The sequence below is a fragment of the Patiria miniata genome, unplaced genomic scaffold (assembly GCF_015706575.1).
Source record: "Patiria miniata isolate m_02_andy unplaced genomic scaffold, ASM1570657v1 HiC_scaffold_6, whole genome shotgun sequence".
NCBI lineage: Eukaryota > Metazoa > Echinodermata > Asteroidea > Valvatida > Asterinidae > Patiria > Patiria miniata.
The window spans coordinates 18,187,656-18,215,653 of record NW_024037073.1 but is presented as its reverse complement, the minus strand read 5'-3'; the positions used below and the strand labels follow the sequence as shown (position 1 = coordinate 18,215,653).

At 40.3% G+C, this 27,998-nt stretch overlaps 1 protein-coding gene and 1 long non-coding RNA gene across 3 annotated transcripts; one reads left to right on the top strand and one right to left on the bottom strand.

Annotated features, from left to right (window-relative positions):
• Positions 1 to 830: 830 nt before the first annotated feature.
• LOC119742953 (histamine N-methyltransferase-like) lies at positions 831 to 5,195 on the bottom strand. 2 transcript variants are annotated; one of them, XM_038219237.1, is made up of 4 exons: positions 5,081 to 5,195; positions 3,917 to 4,170; positions 2,666 to 2,983; positions 831 to 1,724 (listed from the first exon to the last, which is right to left on the bottom strand). In XM_038219237.1, the coding sequence occupies exons 2-4, from the start codon at positions 4,119 to 4,121 to the stop codon at positions 1,375 to 1,377; spliced, it is 873 nt and encodes a 290-aa protein (XP_038075165.1). In that variant the 5' UTR covers positions 4,122 to 4,170; positions 5,081 to 5,195; the 3' UTR covers positions 831 to 1,374. The 2 variants fall into 2 exon arrangements, with proteins under 2 accessions (XP_038075165.1, XP_038075164.1); XM_038219236.1 differs by lacking the exon at positions 5,081 to 5,195 and having other exon boundaries at positions 3,917 to 4,276.
• Positions 5,196 to 5,641: 446 nt separating this feature from the next.
• On the top strand, positions 5,642 to 9,381 carry LOC119742952. Its single transcript, XR_005272930.1, has 3 exons — positions 5,642 to 5,855; positions 6,961 to 7,054; positions 7,384 to 9,381. It is a non-coding gene; the product is annotated as an uncharacterized LOC119742952 (long non-coding RNA).
• Positions 9,382 to 27,998: the final 18,617 nt, after the last annotated feature.

Here is a 27,998-nt window from a genome sequence, read left to right as displayed (position 1 = left end):
GACTTGGATCCCAAAATCCAGGGAGATGAATCTTGGACATATATACACAATTCCATCAATTTTAAAGCCAAACTGTCTCCGTTTTCAAAAGAAATTGTGGGATCACATTTTATGCTAATGAGCTCGCGTAGAAAGTCTCACTTTGCACAATTAAACGCGAATTAATTGCGGCCTCTGTCGTTCGATTCGCGCCAGTCGGATATTGTTGTTATAATCGCTGTAATAGTAATAATGACATTATCGGCACTCTTTGTGGGTTGGCCAAACGAGTTTTACTCTTGAATATTTACACTGCGTACACCACTTACAAACTCAACCAAAGCAATACGTTTGAAACCTTCTAGCATTCATGTTTTAAATTGGGCGGAATTTTTGGCTTATTTGGGAACAAAACTGCCCCCCCCCCCCCCCCGCCCTAAATTGTGTTCTGCCGGCATTGTCCGGCCGCTGAAAAAGAAATGCTAAACCCCTCTTGATCCGAATCTGGATCCGTAACTGGGGGTTTGATTATGCATATAGTCATTATATAGTGCAATGAGTCAAGTCTACCTGTGAACGACACAATGAAGGGCATCTGTGATTCCATTACTATATCAATATAGCTTATTCTACGGACTTAAATTTCAACCATTCTGAATCAATAATGAAAAGAATTGCTCGCCTAGTCTTTTAGGCTTGAGTAGAAATTATCTCAGGATGTTTCATGTTTCACTTTAAGTTTAATTTTAATTTTATATCTTCGGACAATAATTAAAAATCTATTAAAAAAAGAAAGATTGTTTTGGTCTAGACAAAAGTTTGTAAAAACTGTCATCAGAGAGTGTCAAACCAAAAAAAACCCAGATTATTATACAGTATAAATAATTACTATTAAATCAAACAAAATTTATTACGAAAATCCCACACCCAGAAAAAAAACTATAAACAAACAAACAAATTATAACAAACAAACATATTCTAATGTTCGGAAATAACTTTAAGAAATCATTAATTAATTACCATCGCTAACAACTAATCTACGATAAAACTACTCACTTCTTATGGTTTATGTCTTGTCTCTTGAGGGCGCCGATACAGACTAGTAAATACATCGCAGTGGAGTAAGGAAAAGGAGCGAAGACATAAATATTTTTCATGGCGGTGGTCACCGATTTCTGCAATTTTTCCTGACGGGGAGGCTTTAGGGCGAGGGCCGTGGTATATTGATACAACAAGGGCGCGCTGTTCATGAACATCCATGCACAAACGTTGACGTAATGAGTTCACTTTGTCGAAACTTTCCCCAAGTTTGCGGTAACCATTCCGGCAGTTTTCAGAAAGAACTCATATTTATTTTGTGGCCAGATTATTTTTTTGATACAATTAATTGTATTCTTATTGCTTAATTATAACTACTGCATCCCAGTCGATGTTCAGCAGTATGGTGTTATTTTCCCTCTTGGAGCAGTCGCTGCTGGCAAGATACTCCATCATGGATCTCTGTACGTCTTCGGGCGCCGTCTCCTTGAAGTTAACAGAATGGGTCAGGAAATCAACCAACAAGCTGTCTTCATCGGCAGTTTCGTCGAAGCACTTGGTAACATCTAAACCGTTGGGTTGGTGGTACTGCAAGTACGGGATGCCACGGCGGTCCAAGGAATTGCGTATATCGGCTGAAGTTATTTCACAACCGCCCCGACGAAGCTCAGGAAAGCGGTCCAGAAATCGGTTCCATCCGTTGTTTTCTGAACAAAAAAGACACCAAAAATCTGTCACCTTATACCCAGCTTTGAAGGGGCTATGCAATGTAATTTTGTTTTATGCAATCCTTGAAAATATACATCTTTGTGTCCTTTTTAACTTTATTTCCAACGTTCGTTTTGCCATTTTCAAGGGTATAGGCCTATTGGTGCGTTTGTGGTTTTTATGCAAATGAAAATTTACATATTCATGTGCAAAACTGTGATGCCAACCAGGCGGAAACCTCAATGCTAGGCCCTACAGCCATTTCGACAACAAAAGTTGCCAGAATTTTATTTATTTTTATGTTTTTTGGCTGTCATAAGTTTTTTTTTCTTCTTGTGATTCGTTGTTGTATCAATACATGACAGCCAGTGAGCAAACTTTTTTTACAAACGTTTCCAATTTCGGGTTCATAAGTTGAACAGAAAACCCATAAACTGAACAGTGTCTTCCTGAAAATGACTCACAGCAACAGTGCCCTCTGTTGTCCGGAAAAGCATGGACAATTTGTAAATGTTTAAAGAAGTGTAGTTTTGAATACAATTTACCAAAAAGGGACTTCAAACAGTTTTCATACATTTAAGAGAAGTAGAAAGTTGCACAAAATATGTTCCTTAGAAAAATCATGCTATGCCCCTTTAATGTTAAAGCCTGTAATACGCAGTTCTTCACGACTGATTTTGGAAGCTAGAGTGCTGAACACATTGGCCTACTAGCATTTTTGAGGGGGCTGTGCCCGGTCAACAATTCCACGTATGATATATACGTGCATGTATGAATTATGGCGATTACCTATACTGATGATGCTTTGAGTTTCCTTCTTAATATTGTGTAAAGGGCACAAACCATGACTAGCACCCATGGATAGAAAGAAATACGTATTATAGGGAGAGCTGTGCTACGCCAAACCAATGGGATTTAGCATTTTGCATAAAATACTGACCTGACTTGAGGATCACAAGTATTGCTCCGCCAGGGATCAGGCAGTTGTACAAATACTCCAGGGAGCTGTCATAGTCGTCCAGGTAGTACATGCAGTGAACTGCGCTGATGAAGTGGAACTTAGTCGCATCTCCCGCCTTCTGGTATTGCTCGAGCGTCTGCTGCCGAAAATCACACTCGACACCTTGTAGTTCGTGAGTCTTATATTGAGCCAACGCCTTGTACTGGACTAGCATCTTATCAGAAGGCTCAACTACACGATTATTGACGAGTGAGAATCGCTTTTTGAGTTGCTCCAACATCACACAATCCTGTTCACCTGTACAGGCCATAATTATAATAGTTATAGGTAATTGTTATAATACCAATAAGTCAGTCTTCCAACTGTCTTGAGATGTTCCAAACGGATGTTGGGCTGCAATATCATCCGATAGCCGGCCTTTGGATCTTGGTCAAATTAAGACTGGATTTGGATTTTGCTTCTAAGGCAACTGGCCGCAATCCTAGTGAAGGCGGATCCATTTGAGGGATGCCCTGCCAAAAAGTGTCCAGTTGGTTTTTAGTAAAAGCAAAAGAGGATCGAAGACGACTGTTTTCATCGATGCCATGGTGATAGTATAATCAAGCTGTGGCCGGAGCTTCGATCTACATGTCACTTGGTGGTCGGTCGGTCAGTCGATCGGATGGTCCGTCTGTATGCACCACTTGTGGGGTACCCGTCCTTTGTTCGAGGTACCCCTCACTAATAAAATCTTTAGAAAAAAGGGTACCCCGCAACGAAAACTTTAGAAATAGGGACAATGGGACATAACAACAATGGAGGTACCCCGGAAGTCCATCTGGCTGGAACGTCTGTATGTCTGTCTGTCCGTGCTTACCAGTGACCACTTGTGGGGTACCTGTCCATTGTTGGAGGTACCCCGCAAGTGAAATCTTTAGAAAATAGGGTACCCCGCAAGTGAAATCATTAGAAATAGGGACAAAGGGACAACAATGGAGGTACCCCAGAAGTGTCCGCCCGCTGGAACGGACGTATGTCTGTCTGTCCCGAAACTTTACCAAAAGTATGGTGTTCCATAGTGTGCCATCGGCGTCGCATTTTTAAGCTCTGGCAGGAATCAATTTGATCGATTCCATGCAAGCCTTTTACACAAGCCTTCTTGCAACACGGTCACTGACGGTACTTGTTTTGGGTTTGTTGACAATTAGCATTGCGACAATACATACAACAGCATTATAAAATTTAACGTACCTGATCCACTGCCCACTCCAAGGACCCGTAGCTCTTCTTGTCCGTCCAGTGTGGCCTGGAGTTTACCAACCACCGCCTCGCTAAACACACCGTCCACCCAGTCAGAGAACACCCTCAATTTGTCAGACCGAGCGCAGAAGACTTTGAACGCCTTGGCATAGTGGCTCGGATCGCTGAGCAGACTCTGTAGTGATTTTGTGTCCATGTTCTCTTTTCTGCTTGATTACTCCAATATTTTGACAGCTGTAGACAACCTGCAGATAGGTGGACGGATTTTGACCCAACTGACTTAAACAGTCTCAATCATGAAAGGATTGAAATTCGAAGAAATTACGAAAATATTAATATAGAGCCGTCTCGCCCCACAACATGGCCGACCAACAAAACAATGACGTCACCCTCGCGCCCTCTATAGATCCTCCGAGAGCCTAAAATCTGTATTGAATCAAGTAGCCATATGAATCAAAATGCCATAGTGGGACATGTTTCCGCCGAGTATTGTAGCAAAACGACTGTAGTCTGTACTACTGGAGAGACTCGGCCGGGTAAAGTCGAATTTGTTTAGGCAAGCAATTAAGCTAGACTGCAAAAATACAAATTACAAATGATGGACTGTAGCTTTAAATGAGCGCAGTTAATTTTAGGGAAATTTGGGGGTGATCGACGATGAAGACGACAAAACACGACACGAAAATAGAGCTGGTACACTGCGAGGCACCGTGAATGCATGACAAATTATATTCTGATACGACTAATTACATTTCTTGCATTAATAATTGAATTTCTTGCATTACTAATTAATTTTCCCTTAATTCTTATTAATTTTCTCGCATTACTAATTAAGTTTATTGCATTAATAATCATTTCAGAAATTAGTCAAATAAGACACTTTTTCAGGACTAATTATAATTAGTCAAAATTTACCATACATGACAAACTATCAATTAGTCAAATATGACACTGCGCATACCTATTTTTTTTTTTTTTGTTGGTCATTTGACTTAATAACATTTTCAGTGAACTGGTCAGGGCTGGATAAGAGACAATTTCAAAGAACACAACCATATCTAACAAAGAGACAAAACAGGATTTCATTAGCTTTTAAACTTGTGTAAGGCACCTCGTTGTTTGATACGGTGGCATAAACGCAAAATATGAACTCACCAGGGGCCGCACAGTTCTCTAGGTCACCAGACGCTGCATTTGAAATATGAATACTGTAGCATTCCAGTAACGCACCACTTGACAAGAGAGAAAACGCTGACTGTTTACCCCTCCCCCCCCCCCCCCCCCAAAAAAAAAAAACACTCACACAATTATATAGAGCTGCTACGTGCAAGCTTGTGCTAAAAAACGTAAAACTTTATTTCATACCAGAAACAGGCCACGCAAGCCATTATTATTGGTCAGTAATGGTTTCATGAATATTCAAGGCACGACTTAAAGGGAATATACAACGTTTTGCTTTTGCAAAAATTGGGGGGCAGTATTAACAAAACAGTAAGTTTTTTCCAACGATGGTCGGCCTGGAAATTTATACAAAAAAATTCACTTTTTTGGAAATCACAATACACCAGATGCCATGATTTCACAGGATGCTTGAGACAATGTACTGACAGTCCGACGGTATTGCATGATAATTTCATGAAAATTTGGTAGTTTCGTTTCTTGATGTTCGCAAGTATTGTATATTGCCTTTAAGCGGTATTCGTTCGGGGATCTGCTACCTTATGCCTGAGTCACGTGGCATATTTCGTCATGCGCAGTTCTCAAAGGAGTCAGTCACGTGGAGGGGAACGTGAGAGTTACTTTGGTTGCTGCATAATAAAAGTTACAATTTTCCCACTTGTAATCAGACTGCCAATTCGAACGCGTACGTGAACGATACTCAACAGCACTGCCTGCTTATCAGTCATCTTTAATTCCTCATCCGGCATTGGTAAGTCCCGTATTATTTACAGGGTGGGTACAACAAAAGGAAACCCAAATGGTGCCCCTGTGTAAAAAAAATTAAAAAAAAAAATTCTGCAAGCACTGTAGCGCTTTCCAGATCTTGGATATGAAAACCCAATTAATAAGCTTCTTTTAGTGAAAGAATATTTGTCCAGTTTTGATCACAAATATGGGGTTTTAACCTTGTCAACGGATCACATTTAAGGTATCGGTAAGTGATATTTCAGTAAAAGGGAAACTATGTCGTATTCTGATGGCAGGCATTTATATTACGCTTGTTGTTTGCACTTGTTGTTTACCTTTCACCCAGTAAACCAAGAAAACTGACCCCCAATCAATCAAGTTACAAAAGGGAATGGTATTCGCGGCTGAATGCTTGCAGGACTTCCCTGAGGCATTTGTTTTTAGCGCAAGGTCACCTCTTTGTTCGGTCGGATAAAGACACCGATGCTCCTATGAATTTGACGTTGAAGATACCCTAAAGTGGTCTCGTGAATATGATGATTTTTTTTCCATTTGTACCTCTTTGTTCATTTTGCTTTTTTATCAAACTTCGTATTGCATTTCTAAAGTCTCTTTCGGTGCTCAGGCCTAAATGGATTTGTGGCGAGATAAATTTTCACATACATGCATAGTGACGTCATTTTAGGGAGAGCTGATCTAGTCTTACAATCTAAAAACACGTATTAAAATTTGGTTGATTAAAAAAGTCGGTTAGAATTTTAACCAATGTGTTCTTTTGGTCAATTTGACCATATACACTTTACCCAACGTTGGGTAAAATTGGTTCACTTTTGGAACCAACTTTTTAACCAACTGTTAATTGTGTTGTTCACCTGGTAACCAACGGTTGGTTAAAATGAGTCATTTTACCCAACGTTGATTAAATTTAACCAAATTTAGCCGCTTTGGAAACATTTCAGGTTATTTGTTTTGAACTTTGTTATTACATGTTATTTGTTGGTTTGTTAAAATTGGGCAAGTAGCCAATGGGTAAATTGAGTCAATATTTTGTACGATAAAAAAATCTTGTACCAAATTACACCATATTGAAGTTTATCCTGTGATTGTTTCAACCTTTTTCTTCTCAGAAAGAAATCAGCAAAAAAAAAAGGATGAAGGGATTCACCTGTTTGGTTCTGTTGATGTGCCTGAGCTGCGTCTTTGCCATGGCACTTCGTCAAGGTATGTGCGAGTGCTGTACGTGTTGGTCGTTCCTTGCCGCATTCCTTACTGCATGGCAAGTAGGGTTTTCAAGGACAAAATTAGTTACCATTTTATCTGAGAAAAGTTTACCCATTCCTATTGGTCGAGAGCCCGTCACGTGGCCGGTCTTAAACGGTCGATAAAGATCGACTGGCTGATCTTGAACCCTTTTCCAGTGTCACATGAAATTTGGATGAAGTATTAATATTGTTTTGGTCGAAAGTTCACGATCCTCACGTGGGAATGTGCAATACCAGTGATCGGAGTCAGTATTCATATGGTCTTAACTTGGTTGATTTGATTCCCAGAGAGAGATACTAAGGACCAGTTGTTGGAACTGCTCCTGGAGCGATACTTGGAGGGCAGATCGCGACAGGATCGGGACGGATACGGAAAAGACCGATCCCTAGAGGAGGACCGTAAGTTGTACAAAACGCATATAGCTGTTGTTGTTTTTTTACTTGACAGTCGCCTATATGTGAAGAATGTTTTCATATAAACCATGGGATCTCATGACAAAACGTTCCTGAGCCTCTGATAAATTGGTAAATACAGGGCGAGTCAGAATATTCTGGACCCAAGTCAGGTATATTTTTGTTGTGGCATATAAAGTATATTGAGAAAAAAACTTAGTGTTTCATATATGAATGGTTATTACCAAAATTTGGAATTTTTCAAATTGGTGGCAGTGGTGGTGAGGAGTTTTGCCATTTTCATTGAAGTCGCTCATTTTCCAGCCTGCACACAGAATTGGTTTTGCATTTTTAAATGTGCCAATAACTACTTTGTTGTTGTAGTGAGACGTTTTTTACGAGGCACCGTACAATTGGCACACAGCCCAGAAAAAAAATGTGTACAAACGCGCACTCAGTGCGTGTACGCGCGAGTTTTCTGCTTCCACACCAAACTGTGCAATATGGAGGCCTAGCTCACTACACAGTTGTACACTTGCCAGGCCTTCGGGGAACTTCGGGGAACCTGATTGAAATATTAGAACCAAGAATATTAGGAACCTGATTAAAACATTAGAACCAAGAATATTAGGAACCTGATTAAAATATTAGAACCAAGAACATTAGACACCTGGAAATCTTAGGAAGCGGGGCAACTTTAGAAATACAAACATTGTGATTATAATTTATCATTGACAATGTTATTACAATTTATAGAGCTGAAAGTTGAATCCAAGTTATATGATTTTTGTAACACTTGTTTTGTGAGTTAGATTGAGATTCAGATCCAGAACTATTGTAATTGATTTTGTAAACGAGTAATCTGTAACAAGTTCATGAGACCAAACATAATTTGACCCCTCCTAGTGTTTTGTCTTGGTTGTCCTTGGCGTCCTTAAATCCAATCATTTGAGCGGACCTCCTTAATGGCGTACCGCTACAAAAGTGGCGTCGTAGATAGGATTCGTCACAACTTATTTACCTACTAAGCTTAAAGTATTTTTTTCTTCCATGTCTACTCCTCCTGCTACAAAAGTGGCGTCGTAGACAGGATGCCTTGGACAATGTAGGATAAACAGTTTCCTTAATTGTAAATTATTAAGTTCTCCGAACGCCTTTTCCTCGCTGTGGCCGTCCATTTATCATGGAGCGTCGTACGAGATGGGATTTGCTGTTGCTGTTACCATGCAAGATGTTTCTCCTCATTCGCCAGGCTGTGATGCGCCGTTTCACTTGTTGAGGGACATGATCATCTCTTCCATTTTGTATTATTGACTGGGCTGCATTTTTTTATAGTATTGTCAGCAGGTGTAGTTTTGGTCACTTGTAGTTTTAACCTACATACACTTGTGCAATTTTATCTTCCATGTGAAGTGTATTTTGACTTTGGTATCCATTCTTTTGTAGATCTGCATTTGTACAGATTAAGCCTTTTGGCCTACGTGTAGCTGAAGTCAAATTTGTGTGCACAGTTGGTTTGTATGTAGAGTATGGCCTGATTGTATTTTTGCTGACTTAATTTGCAGACCCTTGTATATTTTGACATATTGACGTGAAGTTTGACGTGCATGATGTGCATTTCATATTTTGTCTGTGCATTTTGTCTATTTTTGACATGATTCAGTCTGTATTTAGGCTGTAATTTTGGGTTGGATTTTGTGTGTACAAGTTATGTCATTGTATCCCTTGTAGGATGGAAAATAGGCTGTATTGTGACCCTGTTATATCTGTGTAGGTACAGATTTTTTGTCAAATTTGTGAAGCCTTGTAATTTCATGTACACTGTAGGCCGTAGGTGGTCATTTATATCACAACCATGGTTTTGCCAGACAGTACTTGTTAAGTCACATCAGTTTTTAGCACAAAATATTGTCAATGTGTTTTCAAATTTATTAGAGGATGGTCACGATGAGGTCCACTTACTCAATGAACAGCCTTGTGAATCTGTTGATTCCATTTCTAAGCTAAGTGTAGCTAAGTCAATAGAGACAGCACTCAATGAGCATGCTGCTATTTTACTCACGTTTGTTGAAGACCAACAGGTCAAAAACCTGGAAAGTTTGTCTTCTGATCTAATGGTGTCCCAGGTGGTGATATTCCCAGTGAAATTAGTGAGACAAATGTTGATTCTGAGCCAGTAGTTATTGTCCCTGCATGTACCGATGTAGCAGCTGTTCTAGAGGTAGAGGTGTCAGAACAGATTTTGATAAAACCTGTTGATGGTATTGTGGAAGTCTCTGATCACCACGAGGTTGTTGATGTAAGGCCTGTTTTAGAGCCCAGTGTTGTGTTTGCACCCGTTTGTGATGACTTGGAAAATAAGTCGATATTAAGTTGCAAGCCGCAGGAGTGTGTTGTATCTCCTGGTTATTCTTCATCACATGTTTTACTGCCTCCTTTTGAGAAAAGGCTCAATTTAGTTTTGGAATGTCACCCATCACTGCAAGTGCCAAACGCCAAGGCAGGAGAAAAAGTAGGGAACCACTGGGCTACCCTCACTTTTCATCTTTGTGCATTTGAGATATGGCCAACAGTGTTGCCAGATGCAGAGACTGGCAAAGCACCACATGATGAAAAGGAAACATGTGGGTCTCTGGCAAAATGCCATTACTTAAATTGTGTCCAATGACATAACAGATAAGCAGTTTGAAATTTAATGCAGTGAAAGGTTCCATTTGAACCTTTACTTGGTCAATGCTCTCGTCGTTATTCGTCCCGTAAACGGTCAATCGTCGGCATATATCCTCACGCGCTATATACACATGCATGTAAAAATACAGCGCGAACAGCGACCTCACGCGGCCACTATTTTTATATGCAAATCAGTTGGGGACGATCTCGAGCCTTGGTTCAGTCGTCCATGTGTGGTTTTGGGGGTGGTGCTCATTATGTTAATAGCCTTAGCTGACCTTAAATGTCGTTTTCTTATTGGTCGATCGTTGCGTGGAAACTTGCATAGTGAAACGTGTCACCGTACATGATCCATACACGTACACGTTGTGTGTCTCTGCACACGGCACCAATGCACAAAAACTGTGGTTCCTGTCACGTCCGCAAAAGGCGAATAGCTGCAAACAATTTGATGACGTCCGGATTTACCAAGGTGTGATTGGACACTCCACATATTAGCCCCGCCTACACTTATCTGTATTCGCATACGAGGTCGTGCGCTAGAAATCCAGCGCAAAATAAAGAAAAACATAAGCTTTTGCCGACGATTGAACCAAGGCTCGAGATCGTCCCCAACTGATTTGCATAAAAAATTAGTGGCCGCATGAGGTCGCTGTTCGCGCTGTATTTTTACATGCATGTGCATAGCGCGTGAGGATATATGCCGACGATTGACCGCGTACGGGACGAATAACGACGAGAGCATTGACCAAGGCTAATTGGAACCATGTGTTTCATCACGATCATATACGATCCGAGTATATTTGATGCACAAAATCGTCGCTGAATTTCAAGTGTTCTAATTGAAAGCAATGAATAGTATTTATCAACTCATTTAAAAAAATTAATAAGCAATTAACAGTTAATTAAACCTATATTATACTCGGAAATACTAGGGGGTCTACATCCGAGTGTCGACGAAACGACTTTGGCAAACTTCGGAAACTTTCGGAAAAAGGAGGAATACCTCCCGTTTTAGTCACGTGACGTAAATTGTAATACGATGTATTACCGGAGGCGACCGGACCTAAGATTCATCAGGAAAAGTCAGAATCTTTTGGTCTGGGAACCAGACTACATCCAACCCAACGGGCGCCACGCGCTCAACCGACGCTTTCTACTTTGTGGACTCGAGACACGGATACAATTATTAAAACGAAAATATTGGCGTTTTAGATGACAATACTCTCGATGTTTGTGTAAGGAGAATGGGGTATCGTTTGCCAAGGTGATGGGTATGTGCACATTGTGCCGGGTGCGGTTCTATATCGAAAAAAAGAAAGGAAAACCTCATTTAAATCATCTGATATTTGTGGAAGATTGTCTCAAACAAAATATGTGAGCTTCCTACGAATATCAGGAAAAATAGGAAACCTGTTTCGAAATTTGGAATTACGAAAACAATTGCGATTCGTCACAACAGGTTCGGAACTCTCTCTTAAGTAGGAGAAAATATAAATTACGCTTTAAAAGGGGAATATTTAAGGTGTTGAGTTTGGTTAGCCTATATAGAACCGCACCTGGCCTGCATTCTGTTTAGTTAGCTTGCATCGTTTATGCATTCTTAACACGGGTAATTGTATTACATTGATATAATTATTTCTGATATAGCTTGCTCTCTTAACATGTTATTTTTTTAGCTACAATCATAACCGTAAACTTTTAAGTCTTGACCCCACTTATATTCATTACCCTATCCCTAAAAACCCTTACCCAGACCCTAACCCTCACCAAGTGCTTCCTCAAACCAAATGAAAATGTCTTTATCCTGAGAGGCACATTTAATCCCTTATTCCACCCCATTTCCTTTTTTTTTCATTCTGAAACTGACATGATATTCAATAAAACAACTCATTTAATTTTGGAGAATATTCATAGGCTGGAGTTTGCGTCGGGGTGATGTAAATTTAATAGGTTTGGCCCTTCACCGGCGAATAAACACTGTATACTTAGTGTGTTACCTCCTGACGGTGAAAGTTGGTGAAAAAATCACTCGGGTGGGACTCGAACCTCAAGCAAGAGGTCGTGGGTTCGAGTCCCAACCCCGAGTGAGTTTGTCCAATATATTCACTCGGGAGGCAACACACTGAGTATAAAGTGTTTATACGTCGGTGAAGGGAAAACTTAATATTAATTGTGGAGAATGTTGTAGAATTTGCTCAGAATATAAAAATTACCTTAGAGTTTCTTTAGAATGAGGGGATTTCCTCAATTTTCCTATTTTGTCCATCTCCTTAGAACTTCCTTCCAAAGTAAAATTGTCCTTAAAGTGAGGAAATTTCCATGAAAGTGGAAGCACTGCCCTTACCCTAACCCTAACCCTTGCCCTAATCCTATAAACCCAAACCCTATCAGTCGTAGCCCCACCCGAACCCAAACCCTATCATCCCAAAGTTGTCCGAGTTTACCTCTTTGCGCCCAAGTAACTTTTTACTGTCAGTATCAGCTCTTATCGTATGGTATTGGGTAAAAGTGCATTTGGTAATTGTAGTTGAATTGGAATTAAAAAATAGGGTATGCAAACCGTCTTTGTACAATCTTGCACAGTCTCGTATTGAAATGCCTGATAAAGTTAACGTTTACCGTCAACATTTCGGAATTTTAATGGCAGATACACTTATAGTGGGTGCTGCCTGCACAATGTATTAGAGATGGCTATTACATTATTTCGAGCAGATTCGCTTATTATTTATGCAAGACAACCGCATCTTGACCTCAAGATTTTGACCAATCAGCGTGCGCTTTCTACATAGGCTAGGATCTTCGGTCACACCGTTGTCGCATGACATGGATAAAACAAAAATATCCTAGACACAGCAACAAAGGCTGTGGTCGCGCGCTCTGTGGTATAATGTAACACGACAAGCGCCCGGCTGTTGTTGTATAACAAAACACTGCATTCGAACTGACCAATCACAGTTTTAGTCCTGATTTTTGAATGAAATGACGTCACGATTTAGTAAAGTCGACTCCGATTGGCTAAGGCGCGAGATCGCATTAACCTGCATGCTGTGACATAATCAGACGTTATACTCGAGACTTGGCTCCGTGGATAACGGGTGATATATACTCGGACTACATACAGCGCGCCCTCTTGTAGCGTTTTTTCCTTTCCTTTCAGTTAAGTGAATTCGTGGCCGGCTGTTCATCCAAGTGATCACGTGAGTCTGCGACTACCTATCGACCAACCTAAATTCTTTTTTTCCTCAGAAATGCAAATGCATAGGAATTGCTCACTAGGAACAAACTTTTTTGATAGTTGTATTGTATTATGGGTGTGGATGATAAACAAGCAATGTAGTTTAAGCACAGACCCATGGGCAGTGAACATTCAAACTTAAATTGATTTTCTTCCATAGTTTTTCAAGAAAAGTAATGATCATTGATTCTTATATTAATGCATAGAATACAAGAAATATAATCTCTAAACAAAAGTTTTTTGAATGGAAAAAAAGAAATCAACTTGACATTTCTCTCCAGGTACCAGTCACCAGGCCAAGAGGAACGATTGTGATTGGCCAGTACGTGTTGCAAGTGTTGGCTTGAAATTTTGATTATTGGTTCTGAATAATGAAATAGGGATTCCCCAAAACATTCTTCATTCTCATAAGCATAAAAAGAGAAGTGATTTTTAACATAATTATATTTCAATTTACCGATGCAACAATGTGTGAAAAGGTGCTCACCAATTTCCTTCCACATCTCCTTCTAAGGGACCCCGCTGGGAATAGTCGAAAGACATTCGTGGGCTATTCCGGTCAATTGCCGAATAGTAATCACAATTGAACACACACACACACACAAACAAACAAACAAACAAACAAACACCCCAACACCCCAAGACCCCAAGACCCCAACAAACAAACAAAAATACACATCTTTAACATCTGTGTTTTCCCCATAGAGCTATATTGTACTAAAGTACTAAAGCGCTGACTCGATGTACAAAGTGATGTGTGCTGGCGCATCCATGTTTGTACAAAAACTTATGGAAAACTCCAAATGCTTATCCTGTAGTCTGGTTCCCGGACCCTACTTCAGACGAAACGGAGCAATTAATAGACGTCCGGGAATTGTCAGGTCAGGGAACCAGGGAGATGGCTTGCACCTGTTCACGAATGTGTAACCGATTGCAAACAAAAACTGGACCAACTAAATTTGGTAACCTGTCAGGGTTTTCCCCAACCGTTGGAAATTGATACAAACATTCCACTTGTCTTGAAAATGACAGCACATCAGGTGTCATAATTTCACAGGATCCTGAGACTATTATTCACTTACAGTCAAGTAAGGTATTTCAAAAGAATAATTTGGCAGCTGTTATGTTTGCAAATGTTGTACATTACCCTTAAAACCCTTTACCAAATCAATTTCAATATGTAGAACGCAATCTATTTTTCGTCATTCTGCTGATGAGTGCCTTATGGTACGAAACAGTCTGTTCAGAAGAGAGATATGCCAAAGTTTGTTTAACTAATATTCTGAATTTATTGCATGTTTATAGCTCTACAGAGATGTATCGAGCACTGTGAATTGTGATAGAAGACGATTTCATTGGATATACTAGCTCCTATTTTTATAGTTGAGCACTCTCCTGACGTCGCACTTCAAAATGGAAAGAGTGAACTTTGAATATTCGACGAAGAATATTCCGGTAGCATCGAGAACAACATACCTCAAGCGCCTGATCGAGAAAACGGAAATGTTCATCAAAAGGATTAGATGGAGATCATTCTTCTTTCTGAATCCGGAGCTGAACAAAGACAAGGCGGAGAAGGAGGAAACGTACGGATTTAACTCGCGGAAAACACCACCAGTCATTCCGGAACTGAGAGAATTCGAAGACAATTTGGTGAGTCTGATTCAAAACGTCGAATTTGAGAAGACCACTAGCCAGTTCCAACGCAAATTAAAGGAAGACATAAATACGATTAGGAAAGATGATAAGCTTACCGTCAAGGCTGATAAGACTACAAATTATTACAAGATGGAAAAAGATGACTTTGTAAATCTTGTCAGCGCGAATGTCACCAAAACATACAAGAAAACCGAGCAAAAGGAAGTAGCGGAAATCAATCGCGAAGCGAAAAGAATTGCTAAAAGTCTTGGACTGGGCGACCGCATAGATAAATTGGCCGAGAGGGAAGTCTTCATTACTTTGAAGGACCACAAGGACAACTTCGATAACAAACCATCATGTCGACTAATCAGCCCAACCAAATCAGAGATAGGACATATAAGTAAAGTGATCCTCGACAGAATCGTCGGTAAAGTCATAAGCGCGACGGGATTCAACCTGTGGAAAAGCACGGACGCCGTACTGGACTGGTATAAGAAAATCCCAAACAAGCAAGAATCGAGCTTCATAAATTTCGACATTGTGGAGTTCTACCCCTCGATAACGGAAAAGCTTCTCCTGAAGGCCCTAGGGTTCGCGGAAAACTACGAGAACATTAGCAGCAAGGAGAAAGATATCATCATCCACGCGAAACAGACAGTGGTATTCAACGACCAGGTACCGTGGAAAAAGCGTAATGCAGACAGCAAATTCGATGTCACGATGGGCAGTTTCGACGGCGCGGAGTCATGCGAGCTGGTCGTAGCATATCTACTGTCGATCTTGAAACCAAAGTAGGAAATAGAGTGGGACTATACAGGGACGACGGTCTGGCAGTATTCAAAGAGACCCCCAAGAAAATAGAAAACATCAAGAAGGAAATATGCCAAGTATTCCGGGAAAATGACTTAAAGGTAACGATCCAAGCCAACAAGGCAACAGTAAACTTCCTTGACATCACATTAGACCTGCGAACGGGAGGGTACAAGCCATACATGAAACCAGGTAATGTACCTCTCTATGTACATGTCCAGTCAAACCATCCACCCGCCGTCATCAAACAGATACCAGAGGGAATCAACAAGCGACTCTCCAACATCTCGTCGAGCAAGGAGGCATTCGAGAAAGCTGCCCCGGCCTACCAGGAGGCTCTGCAAAAAAGCGGGCACAAGTATCGGTTGACATACACGCCGGGCAATAACACCAGGAAAAGGACTAGAAAAAGGGAGGTGACATGGTACAACCCGCCATACAACAAGAACGTACGTACCAACATTGGAAAGAAATTCCTTCAGATAATAGACAAATGCTTCCCCAAGGAACATAAGCTTCACAAAGTGCTCAACCGGAACACAGTAAAGTTATCGTACAGCTGCATGCCGAACATGAAGGCAACGATCCAGTCAATCAACAAACGGAAGGTAAAACAGGAGGACGACGTCGGTGGTAGAACATGCAGTTGTCCCCGCAATGCCGAATGCCCGCTGAACGGGGAGTGCCTCAGCAAGAACATAGTGTACCAGGCCACCGTCACGAGCGAAGGCAGGAAGGAGGCATACGTCGGGCTGACGTCCACAACCTTCAAGGCGAGACTGGCGAACCACAAGCAGTCATTCAGATCCGAGAGCAAGAGGGCGCAAACAGAGCTAAGTAAACATATATGGGACTTAAAGGACGAAGGGAAAGACTATGAAATCAAATGGGACATAGTTCTGAAAGCACTGCCATACTCTAACGTAAACAAGAGATGCAATTTGTGTATAGCAGAGAAGTACATAATCATATGTAGGCCAGATCTAGGTACACTGAATAAGAGAAGCGAAATCGTCTCCAAGTGCAGGCATCGAGACAGATGTGTTCTTACTTCAGTGACGTAAACGCGTACTAACTTCAATGACGTAACGCGCGTAACGCGTGCGCGCGCTTGATTCGAAATAAGGTAAGATGCTACTTGTATTCTATTTTTCGTCATTCTGCTGATGAGTGCCTTATGGTACGAAACAGTCTGTTCAGAAGAGAGATATGCCAAAGTTTGTTTAACTAATATTCTGAATTTATTGCATATATATATATATATATATATATATATATATATATATATATATATATATATATATATATATATCCAATGAAATCGTCTTCTATCACAATTCACAGTGCTCGATACATCTGAATATTCTGAATTTATTGCATATATATATATATATATATATATCCAATGAAATCGTCTTCTATCACAATTCACAGTGCTCGATACATCTCTGTAGAGCTATAAACATGCAATAAATTCAGAATATTCTCTTTGTCAGTTATATAAAACAAATATTGAGTGGCTTTAAATTGTGAAATGGCAGGAGTATTATCGCTCGGTAAAATCTGGACTTTTCCAGTTCACTCGGCTTCGCCTCGTGAAATGGAAAAGTCCAGATTTTACCTTGCGATAATATTCCTCCCATTCCACGCTGAGCCACTCAATATTTGTATACTAGTTTCTTGGTGTTGACCGTTGACCGGTGGGCATAGAAACGCTTCTTGAGCGTATTCTTATTACTAGTTACGAGCGCGAGTGGAACACGCAATTCAGTTTGTATAAACGTAGTGCGTCTGTGTGCCTCAGGCCAGGAGCGTGTGTATGGGATAACGAATGTATCGTCAAGCGAACTTGACGCACAGTAAAGATGGAAGATGCATGCTGTGCACAATCGTATCAGCGGTTAAGCTCGACGCGTGTGCAGAAAGAACCGCTCGCACATCTTGGAATAACGTGATATGCAGAGTGCGATATACAGATCGTGGTATTAGGTTTATTATATAACCGACATACAGATCCTTGTCATTTGATTGGTGGAACTCACTGCTCCCATTCATGCCGCGGCTCAAAAAAGTACTATCCGCCCATGGGGAATGGGAAATACTATTCAACAGTTAGGATCATGACGCGTTATTTGTGTGCAAATGCATGCTGGTGTGCGCGTTCGGCGTTGCGCGTAGCGCGTATTGTTCCAAAGAGCCAGCGCTACAGCATTGGGTTCAAACATTTTCGTGAAGGGGTGGTTTGGAAAAGACAAATACATTTTCCTCCAGTTTTGTATTGATTATGGGATAATCTACAAAACCCTTCTCCTAACATACCAATGTCTCCATCGTCTCGCCCCTACTTACCTCCAGCAATTAATCCATAAATATGAACCTCGTAGAAATCTTCGATCAAGCTCACAATCCCTGCTCGCCTGCTCCTCAACATCGACAAGGTCATACGGTCAGCGAGCGTTTTCATCTGCAGCCCCAACCCTCTGGAACAAACTACCCAATCACATCAAGGAAGCCCCAACCCTGGACATTTTCAAAGCTAATCTTAAAACCCATCTGTTCACTGCAAATGATATATAATGTTAGTGTTTTCCTCTGTTAATTGTTCAGCGCATTGGGACCCCGTGTAAAATGCGCTTTATAAGAATGGTTTATTATTATTATTATTATTTTTGAAATAAAAGTTCAAATATATCAAATGGCAAGGATCTATATGTCAGCTATATAAAACAAATATTGAGTGGCTTTAAGTTGTGAAATGGGAGGAATATTATCGCTCGGTAAAATCTGGACTTTTCCAGTTCACTCGGCTTCGCCTCGTGAAATGGAAAAGTCCAGATTTTACCTCACGATAATATTCCTCCCATTCCACGCTGACCCACTCAATATTTGTATACTATCACACTGTACGTTGTTGCCTTGGATCGAGCAATCAGGAGCAAGGAGTCAAGTTTGCTGGAAGATAAATCTATTGTTAACCATACATTCCGTGTTATACATTCCCACCCCTGCTCTGAATTATGGAAGGCAAATGAACTTTTCATTAAATCTTTAAACCTATTGAGTGCCTCCTCTAGAAAATGAGCCCCGCAATTAAAATTTATGCACGCATGCGCATAAAGAGGCAGCAAGCAGAAATGGATATATGGCATTTATCAAAGTCTTAAAATTACCATACCATATTGTCAATTAAAAATCCTTTGCCGATTTTGAAACGAACGATAATCATATTACATGTACTTGAATATTGTGTCCTTGTACTTAATATATTTTCCTAGCTCTAACTTGCATGTAAAATTGCAACTGAACTGAATTCGACAAATTCGACCAATTAAGTTACCTGGCTGAAATTAACTTGGATCATAAATTAATAAATGAAGTTCCGAGCATGCATGCAACAGGAGGAGGCCAAATACATGTCCTTGTTTAGGGATTGCAATATACGCGGATGCATGGAAGGCACAACTTCTCCGCTCGAGGCTCGTGCTCCCTGCTCAGAGTTGCAAACTGAACCCCAGTTACGCCCCTAGTAACACAAATGAAGGAACTAGATTTATGTCAAGTATGTTTGTGGACAAACATAGGGCTGCTTCGGTAACTTTTTGTGACATGGGACATGTAAAGTTGCAAGTATAAGTTCCATCAAGGAAGGATGTGTACTTCTGTTTATAATAAATGGTGGCATATAATAGGTGTTTACATTCTCTTAGGGCTTTGAATTATGACGTAACATGTCACGTGATTACGTCATGATGACGTTACATCAATTTTCATCTATAACACATCACGGTCTAGGTACACACCAACAATCAACATAATCAGACCTGTAGTTCTGTAGATATTGGCCATCAAATTATGCACTTTTAATATGAGGTCACAATATGACATCATTGTGATGTCACTTAAATTTTCATCTATAACACATCCCGGTTTAGGTTCATACCAACTTTCAACCCAATCAGACCTGTAGTTCTGTAGATATTGGCTTATATAAATATGCAATTTTAATACGACGTCAGATGTCACGTGATGACTCATCGTGACGTCACTTTAATGTTCATCTTTAACACACCCCTAAATCCTTTCCAGTACAATCAATTTGTTTAAAAAATCTTCTTAAACGGACTGACAACTTTCAGTAAACATGTTATGAACACATACAAGTTATTTCTGGCTTGATGACGTCATAAGTCAAAAACGGTAGTGAATACTGATTAGTTCGGAGTGGATAAATGTTCCTTGTGAAGTTAAAATAACGTATGAAAATATGGAAAATATAAGTGTATGCATTAATAACACCTAACTTCCGGTTTGATGACGTCAAAGTATTCTGGATCACAGGATCCTGAGACTATTATTCACTTACAGTCAAGTAAGGTATTTCAAAAGAATAATTTGGCAGTTGTTATGTTTGCAAATGTTGTACATTACCCTTAAAACCCTTTACCAAATCAATTTCAATATGTAGAACGAAATGCATTTTTGCCCATGTGTTTAACAGTTTATTTTTTAAGCTCCGCTATATGAAAAAAATTCTGCAGGAAGAACAGAATTCGATAGCTTTTTAAATTTTAAAGTTAATGAGCTTTTAGAATTCGAACTGGCTTCTTGTCGCAGGGCACTCTTGGTGGTCTATTGGTTATGAAATGTGCTCTATAATTCAAGGATCGTGGGTTTGAATTCCACCTGTGAAGAATGCATGTTGATGTCGGTGGTGCATGGGTTAACTGGTCTGTCGGTCGGTCGGTCGGTCTGTCGGTCGGTTGGTTGTAGTGTTCGGCTAGGCGTGTTTTCTAGTCTCTCTTTGTATTTTCTGGGGGGGTGGTACATTTTGTTAAGTTGAATAGTTATTAATTGTTTTATTGCACTGCATCTACGGGCAATTTTGATGTGAAATCATGGCGCTTTATCAATGTTATTCTTATTATTATTATTCAAGTCATGTGTCCAACCGCCCGATTCAGTATGGGATGCTGTCAATAATCGTCCGTGGCGATTGTAAAACGACAATCTCACCAATATTAGTCAATAGGGAATAACATGATTAACGAAACGCAAATTGCCTACCTGTGTTTGTCGACAATGAAGACACAACCGGCCAGCTCTGAAGCCAGACGACAATTAAAACTAACGTCGCTTCATATTATTTTTCGACCCCTGGATCGATTTTTACTGTTTTATTTCCACAAAGTCGTTAAAATAAACGGTTACCTGAAACTGATCATGCAGTATGCCAGCAGTTCAAACTGATGGCAATTATTGTTCACAGAAAGATAATTCTGCATCTTCATGGCATTGTTTCGAAATCGCAAAGAACAAAATGAAACTAAAAAAAAAAAAACTCCAAACAAACAAACAAACACCCCAACAAACAAACAAACAAACAAAAAACATCCCCAACAAACAAACAAACAAACACCCCAATACCCCAACAGACAAACAAAGCGCAAACAAACAGACATCAGTACTGACAGATGGCATCCAACAGATTTTTTCCCCTTAAACAGTGTGAGTCAAAAATAACTATATACTTTTAAAATTAGCCATAGTTTTATTCTGTAGCAATATAAAAAGGATATTTTCATATGTACTTTCAGAGTAACTCTTCCTGCTTCTTTGGTGACATTTTCACTGGAGTGGTTTTCATGCATGACTGCACAGGAGACAATTAAAGGGGTCGGGTGAAATCTGACTTGCACCAATAAACTGGTCAGGGCTGGATAAGAGACAAGTTAAAAGAACACAACCATATCTAACAAAGAGACAAAACAGGATTTCATTAGCTTTTAAACTTGCGCAAGGCACCTCGTTGTTTGTACGGTACGGTGGCATAAACGCAAAATATGAACTCACCAGACGCTGCATTTGAAATATGAATAGCATGCCAGTATGAGTCCACTACTGATGACCAGGACTCATTGTGAAAACTCATTGTGATTCCTTGCTTAATAAACTGGGCGGATCACTCCCCACAATTTTTATCCCTTTTATCAATCTAACAATTTTTTTTACGAACGAAAAATTAATGGAAGTTAACTTTTCAAAAAGAAAAACAATGCACTCCCGATCCCTTGCATGTACCGAACGTATACGCCACCATCAACCTGCACAGAAAGATTTCGATTACTCACCACACCGAGCTTTAATTCCATGTGTTGGAGATATTTTAATCTCAATAATATTTACATTACGAAACTTATACAATAAAATGCACAATATGTAATTATTTACAACTATCGTAGCAATAACAATTGAAAGCTTGCTAATGAAGGTACCATTCTCTACACAGTCATGTTCCGTTCACTAAACTAAAATTCTCCAATACAATACAGTGTGTGTCAATATCGTACAATATAATTAAAAATACGGAGTACTTTGTCCGCAACGGACTTGGAACATACGAACACCAGCATTTTTTGTCTCATTCCACGTTTATGAATAGACAGTCCAAAGTGAATGTTTGCTATTATTGTTTACAGACCTCCGACATCGATCAGTGGTGATATACTACAATAAACTGACCAAATTATGCTGCAAAAGGCGAACGCATTGCTAGGTCTAGCAAGTAAAGAATTTCGTTTCAACTTCGTTCCCCGTGCTCTTCAATGAATTCGATTTTTTTCTGTTTACTAATAACTGTCCAAGTTGTATATTTTATTCAAACAACGAAAAAAAAAAAAACTATTTTCCCCCTTTATTTAAACGTCTGCAGCCCTCTGGAGGAAAAAAGATTAACGGAGAATGTAGTTAATTGTTGATTATTTACATAATAGACACCCTTAAATAATAGCATGATGCTCGTCTTTCCCAAGATGAAATGCCTTTATAACTGCTTTTTTCCCCTTCTTTTTCTTCAACCACTGTTACCAGTGTACTGCGAACGGGGTGGAAACTCCGTGTAGTCGATTTCAAGATGGAAAACGATGATGATTATTCTCGAGCAAAGTGTCTATACTACAGGCTCAAACAAATTATTTACAATGTGTCGGCACAAATTCAGCAAATCGTTTGCGCAGAATTGCCCAGAAAAAAAAGTTTTTTAAAAATGGTGGAGGATTTCGACCGACCGCATATCACCAGTGTTGACTGCATTTTCATTTCAAAGAAACACATTGTTCTTTGTGTGACATAAAAACTGAGAAAAGAAAACTTTAAAAGACATAAAATATTTCTTAATTTCTTAATTTCTGATGTGTACACTACGGAAGCTTGAATTGCCTTCTGCGATACCGCGTTACCGCGATAATTTATCGCAGAAATCAGGAAATCAAAGATAATTCCTTCCGCGATACCGCGTTACTGCGATAATTTATCACAGAAATCGTGAAATCAAAGATAAATCATTCAACGATGCCGCGTTACTGCGATAATTCACACAGAAATCCAGAAACTTCAGAGATAATTCCTTCCGCGATACCGCGTTACTGCGATAATTTATCACAGAAATCAAGAAATCAGAGATAATTCCTTCCGCGATACCGCGTTACTGTGATAATTTATCACAGAAATCCAGAAATCAGAGATACCTTTTCCTCGATACCGCGTTACCGTGATAATTTATCACAGAAATCCAGAAATCAAAGATAATTCCTTCCGCGATACCGCGTTACTGTGATAATTTATCACAGAAATCCAGAAATCAAAGATACGTATTCCTCGATACCGCGTTACTGTGACAAGGGCGGATCCAGAACACAATTTTTTTGGGGGGGGCCAAAAAAAAAATTTGGTCCCCCAAGAAAGGTGGTCAAAAAAATTACGGCGTGGGGTTCGGGGCCCGCATAAGGGCCCCGAAAAAAATTGGATTCTAGATGCTCTGTGGTGCGATCTGAGGCAATTTCTGACCACTTTAACCAATGTTTTTTTGAGGAAAAGATGGTGGTGTACTCATTGCCTGCCTTTATTGCGATGTCACATAAAAAAAAAAAAAATTGGTTTCGTTTTTTTTGGGGGGGGGGGGGGCATGGCCCCCTTTGGCCCCCCCCCCCCCGGATCCGCCCTTGTACTGTGATAAATTATCACAGTTACGCGGTATCGAGGAATACGTATCTTTGAATTCTGGATTTCTGTGATAAATTATCACAGTAACGCGGTATCGCGGAAAAGGTATCTCTGATTTCTGGATTTCTGTGATAAATTATCACAGTAACGCGGTATCGCGGAAGGAATTATCTCTGATTTCTGGATTTCTGTGATAAATTATCACAGTAACGCGGTATCGAGGAATACGTATCTTTGATTTCACGATTTCTGTGATAAATTATCGCAGTAACGCGGTATCGCGGAAGGAATTATCTCTGATTTCTGGATTTCTGTGATAAATTATCGCAGGGAGTAACGCGGTATCGTTAAATGATTTATCTTTGATTTCTGGATTTCTGTGATAAATTATCGCAGTAACGCAGTATCGCGGAAGGATTTATCTTTGATTTCCAGATTTCTGTGATAAATTATCGCGGTAACGCGGTATCGCGGAAGGCAATTCAAGCTTCCGTAGTACACGGAGGTGGGAAAAAAATCAAAAGGTGAGTATCGAGTTTGTCCCAGCGGCCTCGCACCCCGTGATCCTGCGGTTTAGCAGGGAGATGCGAAACGAAGACGCTTCAAGTCTCGAGTTCGGCACCACTAGGCCACGGCTCACCCGGCTCAAAGTGTAAAAATTCACAATTTTATACCTTATATCGCGCAAATGGCGCAAAAGTTGTGCAATCATTGTTTGTGAATGAATGTTGTAGCACGTCATCTATTGTTGGAGTATTGCCAGTCAAAGTGATGTTCGATTCGGTACGAACCATACAGCGCCCCCTATGTAACTTAAAGTCTTGAACTTTTGACCAACCAAATTTTAACAGGGTAATAATTCGACAGTATGGCAGGGGCGGCGGAACCGGGGGGGGGGGCCTCCCCCGATTTTCCCAGGCCAACAAAAGTGCCCCTCTCGCAATCATTAATGTGGCCCCTGACGTGAAAACAAAACGGCCCCTCAAACGCACACATGAAAGCATTGTGATCGCGCTTAAAAACTGTCTCCTCTCTTGTAATGCAAAAGCGCCCCTCAAGATATACACATTTACCCCTCGCGCATTAACAAGATTGTGAACCTTCTTGAGAAGGAAAACTATCCCTCGAAAGCACAAACACCCCTTTCGCAATAATAAAAGTGTGCCCCTCTCGAGATAAGAAAATGACCATCAAAAACAATAGTGCTCCTCGCGATAACTTATCGAGATGGAAAACTGCCCCTCGAAAGCACAACTACTAGTGCCCCGCTCGCAACATTAAAACGGTGCCCCTCTCATCACAAGATGCAAAACTGGCCTCAACAAAAAATAGTGCTTCTCATACGAATAAAATGGTCACTGAATGAACTGTCCATCAAAAGCAACATTGCCCCTCTCGCGATAAAAAAAATGGTCTTCTGCATAGGCCTAACTACTCAAATTCAAAGGCGGACCCAGAGAGGTTACTGCCGGGGCTGTGCCGAAGAAATGACCTGATTTGAGAACAATACGGCTATACTGCGACTATTTCCGGAATAGGTCTACACTGTATTTTTTTGAGTGAGGAAATTAAGATTTAAAAAATTGCAATTTGAAAGAAAATAGTTTAACAATTTTCTCCTCTTTCACACCGACGGAAGGTGCCCTTTTTCTGGTGATCCCCCCCCCCCTTTTGAAAAGCGTTCCGCCGCCGCTGATTTTTTGAATCCACTTCTAGCGAAGCGAATCATTTTGATACGTGTCAACGTTTGTACATGTACATGTGGGTCTTTCTATAAAGTAGGGGTCCAATGAGAAATGTTGTCCTTTTTGCTTAATTTAACTAAATAGGAAATTGATTAAAGTTTATGGTACTTTATGTAGTTTATGTAACAAACTCCAATCAGTTGCATAGATAAAACCTACAAATTTGGTATCTTGATCCCATTCCTGTTTTGGTTAAAAATCAGCCAGGAATTCTCATAGTTTTGGCTAAAAGTACAGTCTCAAGCTATTAACATTTGTGCAATTTCCAGCTTGGACCACTGAAACTAACACTGTGCAGCGCCACCATGCGTTTGAGAAAAGGTGAATGTAGGGCCGCATGAATCGCCATTTTTAGACTTTATATTGAAAGTAGCGGGATGCCGCGCTTCGCGCGGCACCCGCTAGATGGGTGGAGTTGACTGTTTCGTAATAATTACTGTATACAATAAAATCTCGATAATTTAAACTCCAATAACTCCAAACAACTGTTAAGTCAAATAAAGAATCAGACCCTCTGCTGCACGCGAGCCTATTTGGACTCGCCATCAGTCTCACCTAAGTTGTATTTGCGTTTAGCAACGTGCGCGCACATAACGTTTCCTGCGGAGATTGTGCGAGGGTCCAGATATTGTCAATATAGGGGAAGGGGCTAGCTAGGGTGAAGGGTGCTAGTCGGAACGCCCAATATCCGTACAACCCGTCAACCATGTCACAAATATTTCCGGGGATGGGGAGAAATATTTCCAGGAACGGGGAGAAATGGTTTTTGTTATAGAGGGGAGATGGTGATATTGAAATCGCTGATATTGTGGAGGTTTATGTTTATGCTGGGATTCATACCGTTTAAATGTTGTTTTAAATTGCGCACCGATTAGGAAGGTCTTGCTGTCAACAGTTGAATGAAATGAAGTATTTATTGCCGACCGATTGTCTCATGCGATGTCTCATTACATGTATATAAAGCTCATAACTAATGTTGTGCTGGAATATTGTCCAGTCAAATTGAACATTGATTTTTCAAGGTGCCAAACCATAAAGGACGTATACACCAACTGTACAATTAGGTAATTTAGATGAAACGCGGTTTGATCTTGGCCTTTACAACGTCGTATTCATCGTTCTCACTACAGAGGAGAGGAGGGGGAAGCCAGTGGGGGTGGGGGTTGGATATTGTGTGGCCTATTTACATGGGCGTCGCCAGGATTTGTTTTCTAGAGGGGGCAAAACATATTTTTGCCAAAAAAATGCCTGTTTTTCTCAACACATTCTCCATTTATCAGTTTTAGAGGGGGGCAGGGACATTTTGCCCCCCCCCCCCCCCAACTCATGAAATTTAAAATTAAACTCATTTTTTTCCCTTCTTTTTTTTTTTTTTTTTTTTGCTTTTCCGGGGGGGGGGGGGGGGGGCAAGTGCCCCCTTGCCCCCCCCCCCCTTGCGACGCCCATGCCTACTTATGTTACACCTGTGAATGGTCACTTATATTTCCGGGGAAGTGGGCAACAATTTATATTCGTTATGGTGAAGGGGGTGTTTCTTATGTATTAAGTAGTAGTTAATGTCATTATAGCAGTTGGTGTTTTTATTATGGTGATGGGGTTGTAGAGCAAAGTTTTGTAACACGTTTATTTGCAGAAGAGAGTAAAACTCTAAGAAAGGACATAATTGGAGCACTTCATAATTATGTCAAGCACCACATGTTAAATGTATTTATTACAAAACTGTGAAAATGAAATCAGGTACAATGCACACACGAATTTTTTTTAGTAATAATGTATTTGCATTCATTACAGGGTAGTACTTCGACAAAACTCAGGGGATATAATTGTAGTAAATTTTCGGAGCGATTTTCGCAAGGGACGTCGGTCCAGGCTTGTTTAGCATAGGCAAAAACATTCCATGAAAGACTTTCAAGCAAGACGGGTAATCATTCCATAATTATTTTTGGGTACAACTAAGCCAAGGATATAACTTTAAAAAAGGATGGACATAAAACAGCAGAAAAGAGTGATTATTTTTGCACTATTTCATTTTCATGACTAAGTTCTAAATAATAAAATTATGGCTAGAAGAAAAATGTGTTTTGAATGGGTAAAGAGAAAAGGCAGGAATCTTGCAGTTGAACTGGAAAGAATAGGTGTGTCACGTCTTCGTCTTGAGTTGAGATTCTTGCTTTGGGAACTGGTTGAAGCATGCACTGGAGCATGTTTGGAGCATGGTTGGAGCTGATCATGTGATGTGGGTGTCATCGGGAGTCCTGTGTAAAGGAGTAACAAAGAAAACTTGTAAAAAAAAAATACATCGGCTAACAATAGCTACAAATAAATTGTTCCTGCGCGGTTTGTGCCTTACGATTCTGCGCGCCGTGCGTGCTCACAGCACATCGCGCAGTAATCGCCATTTTTATTTT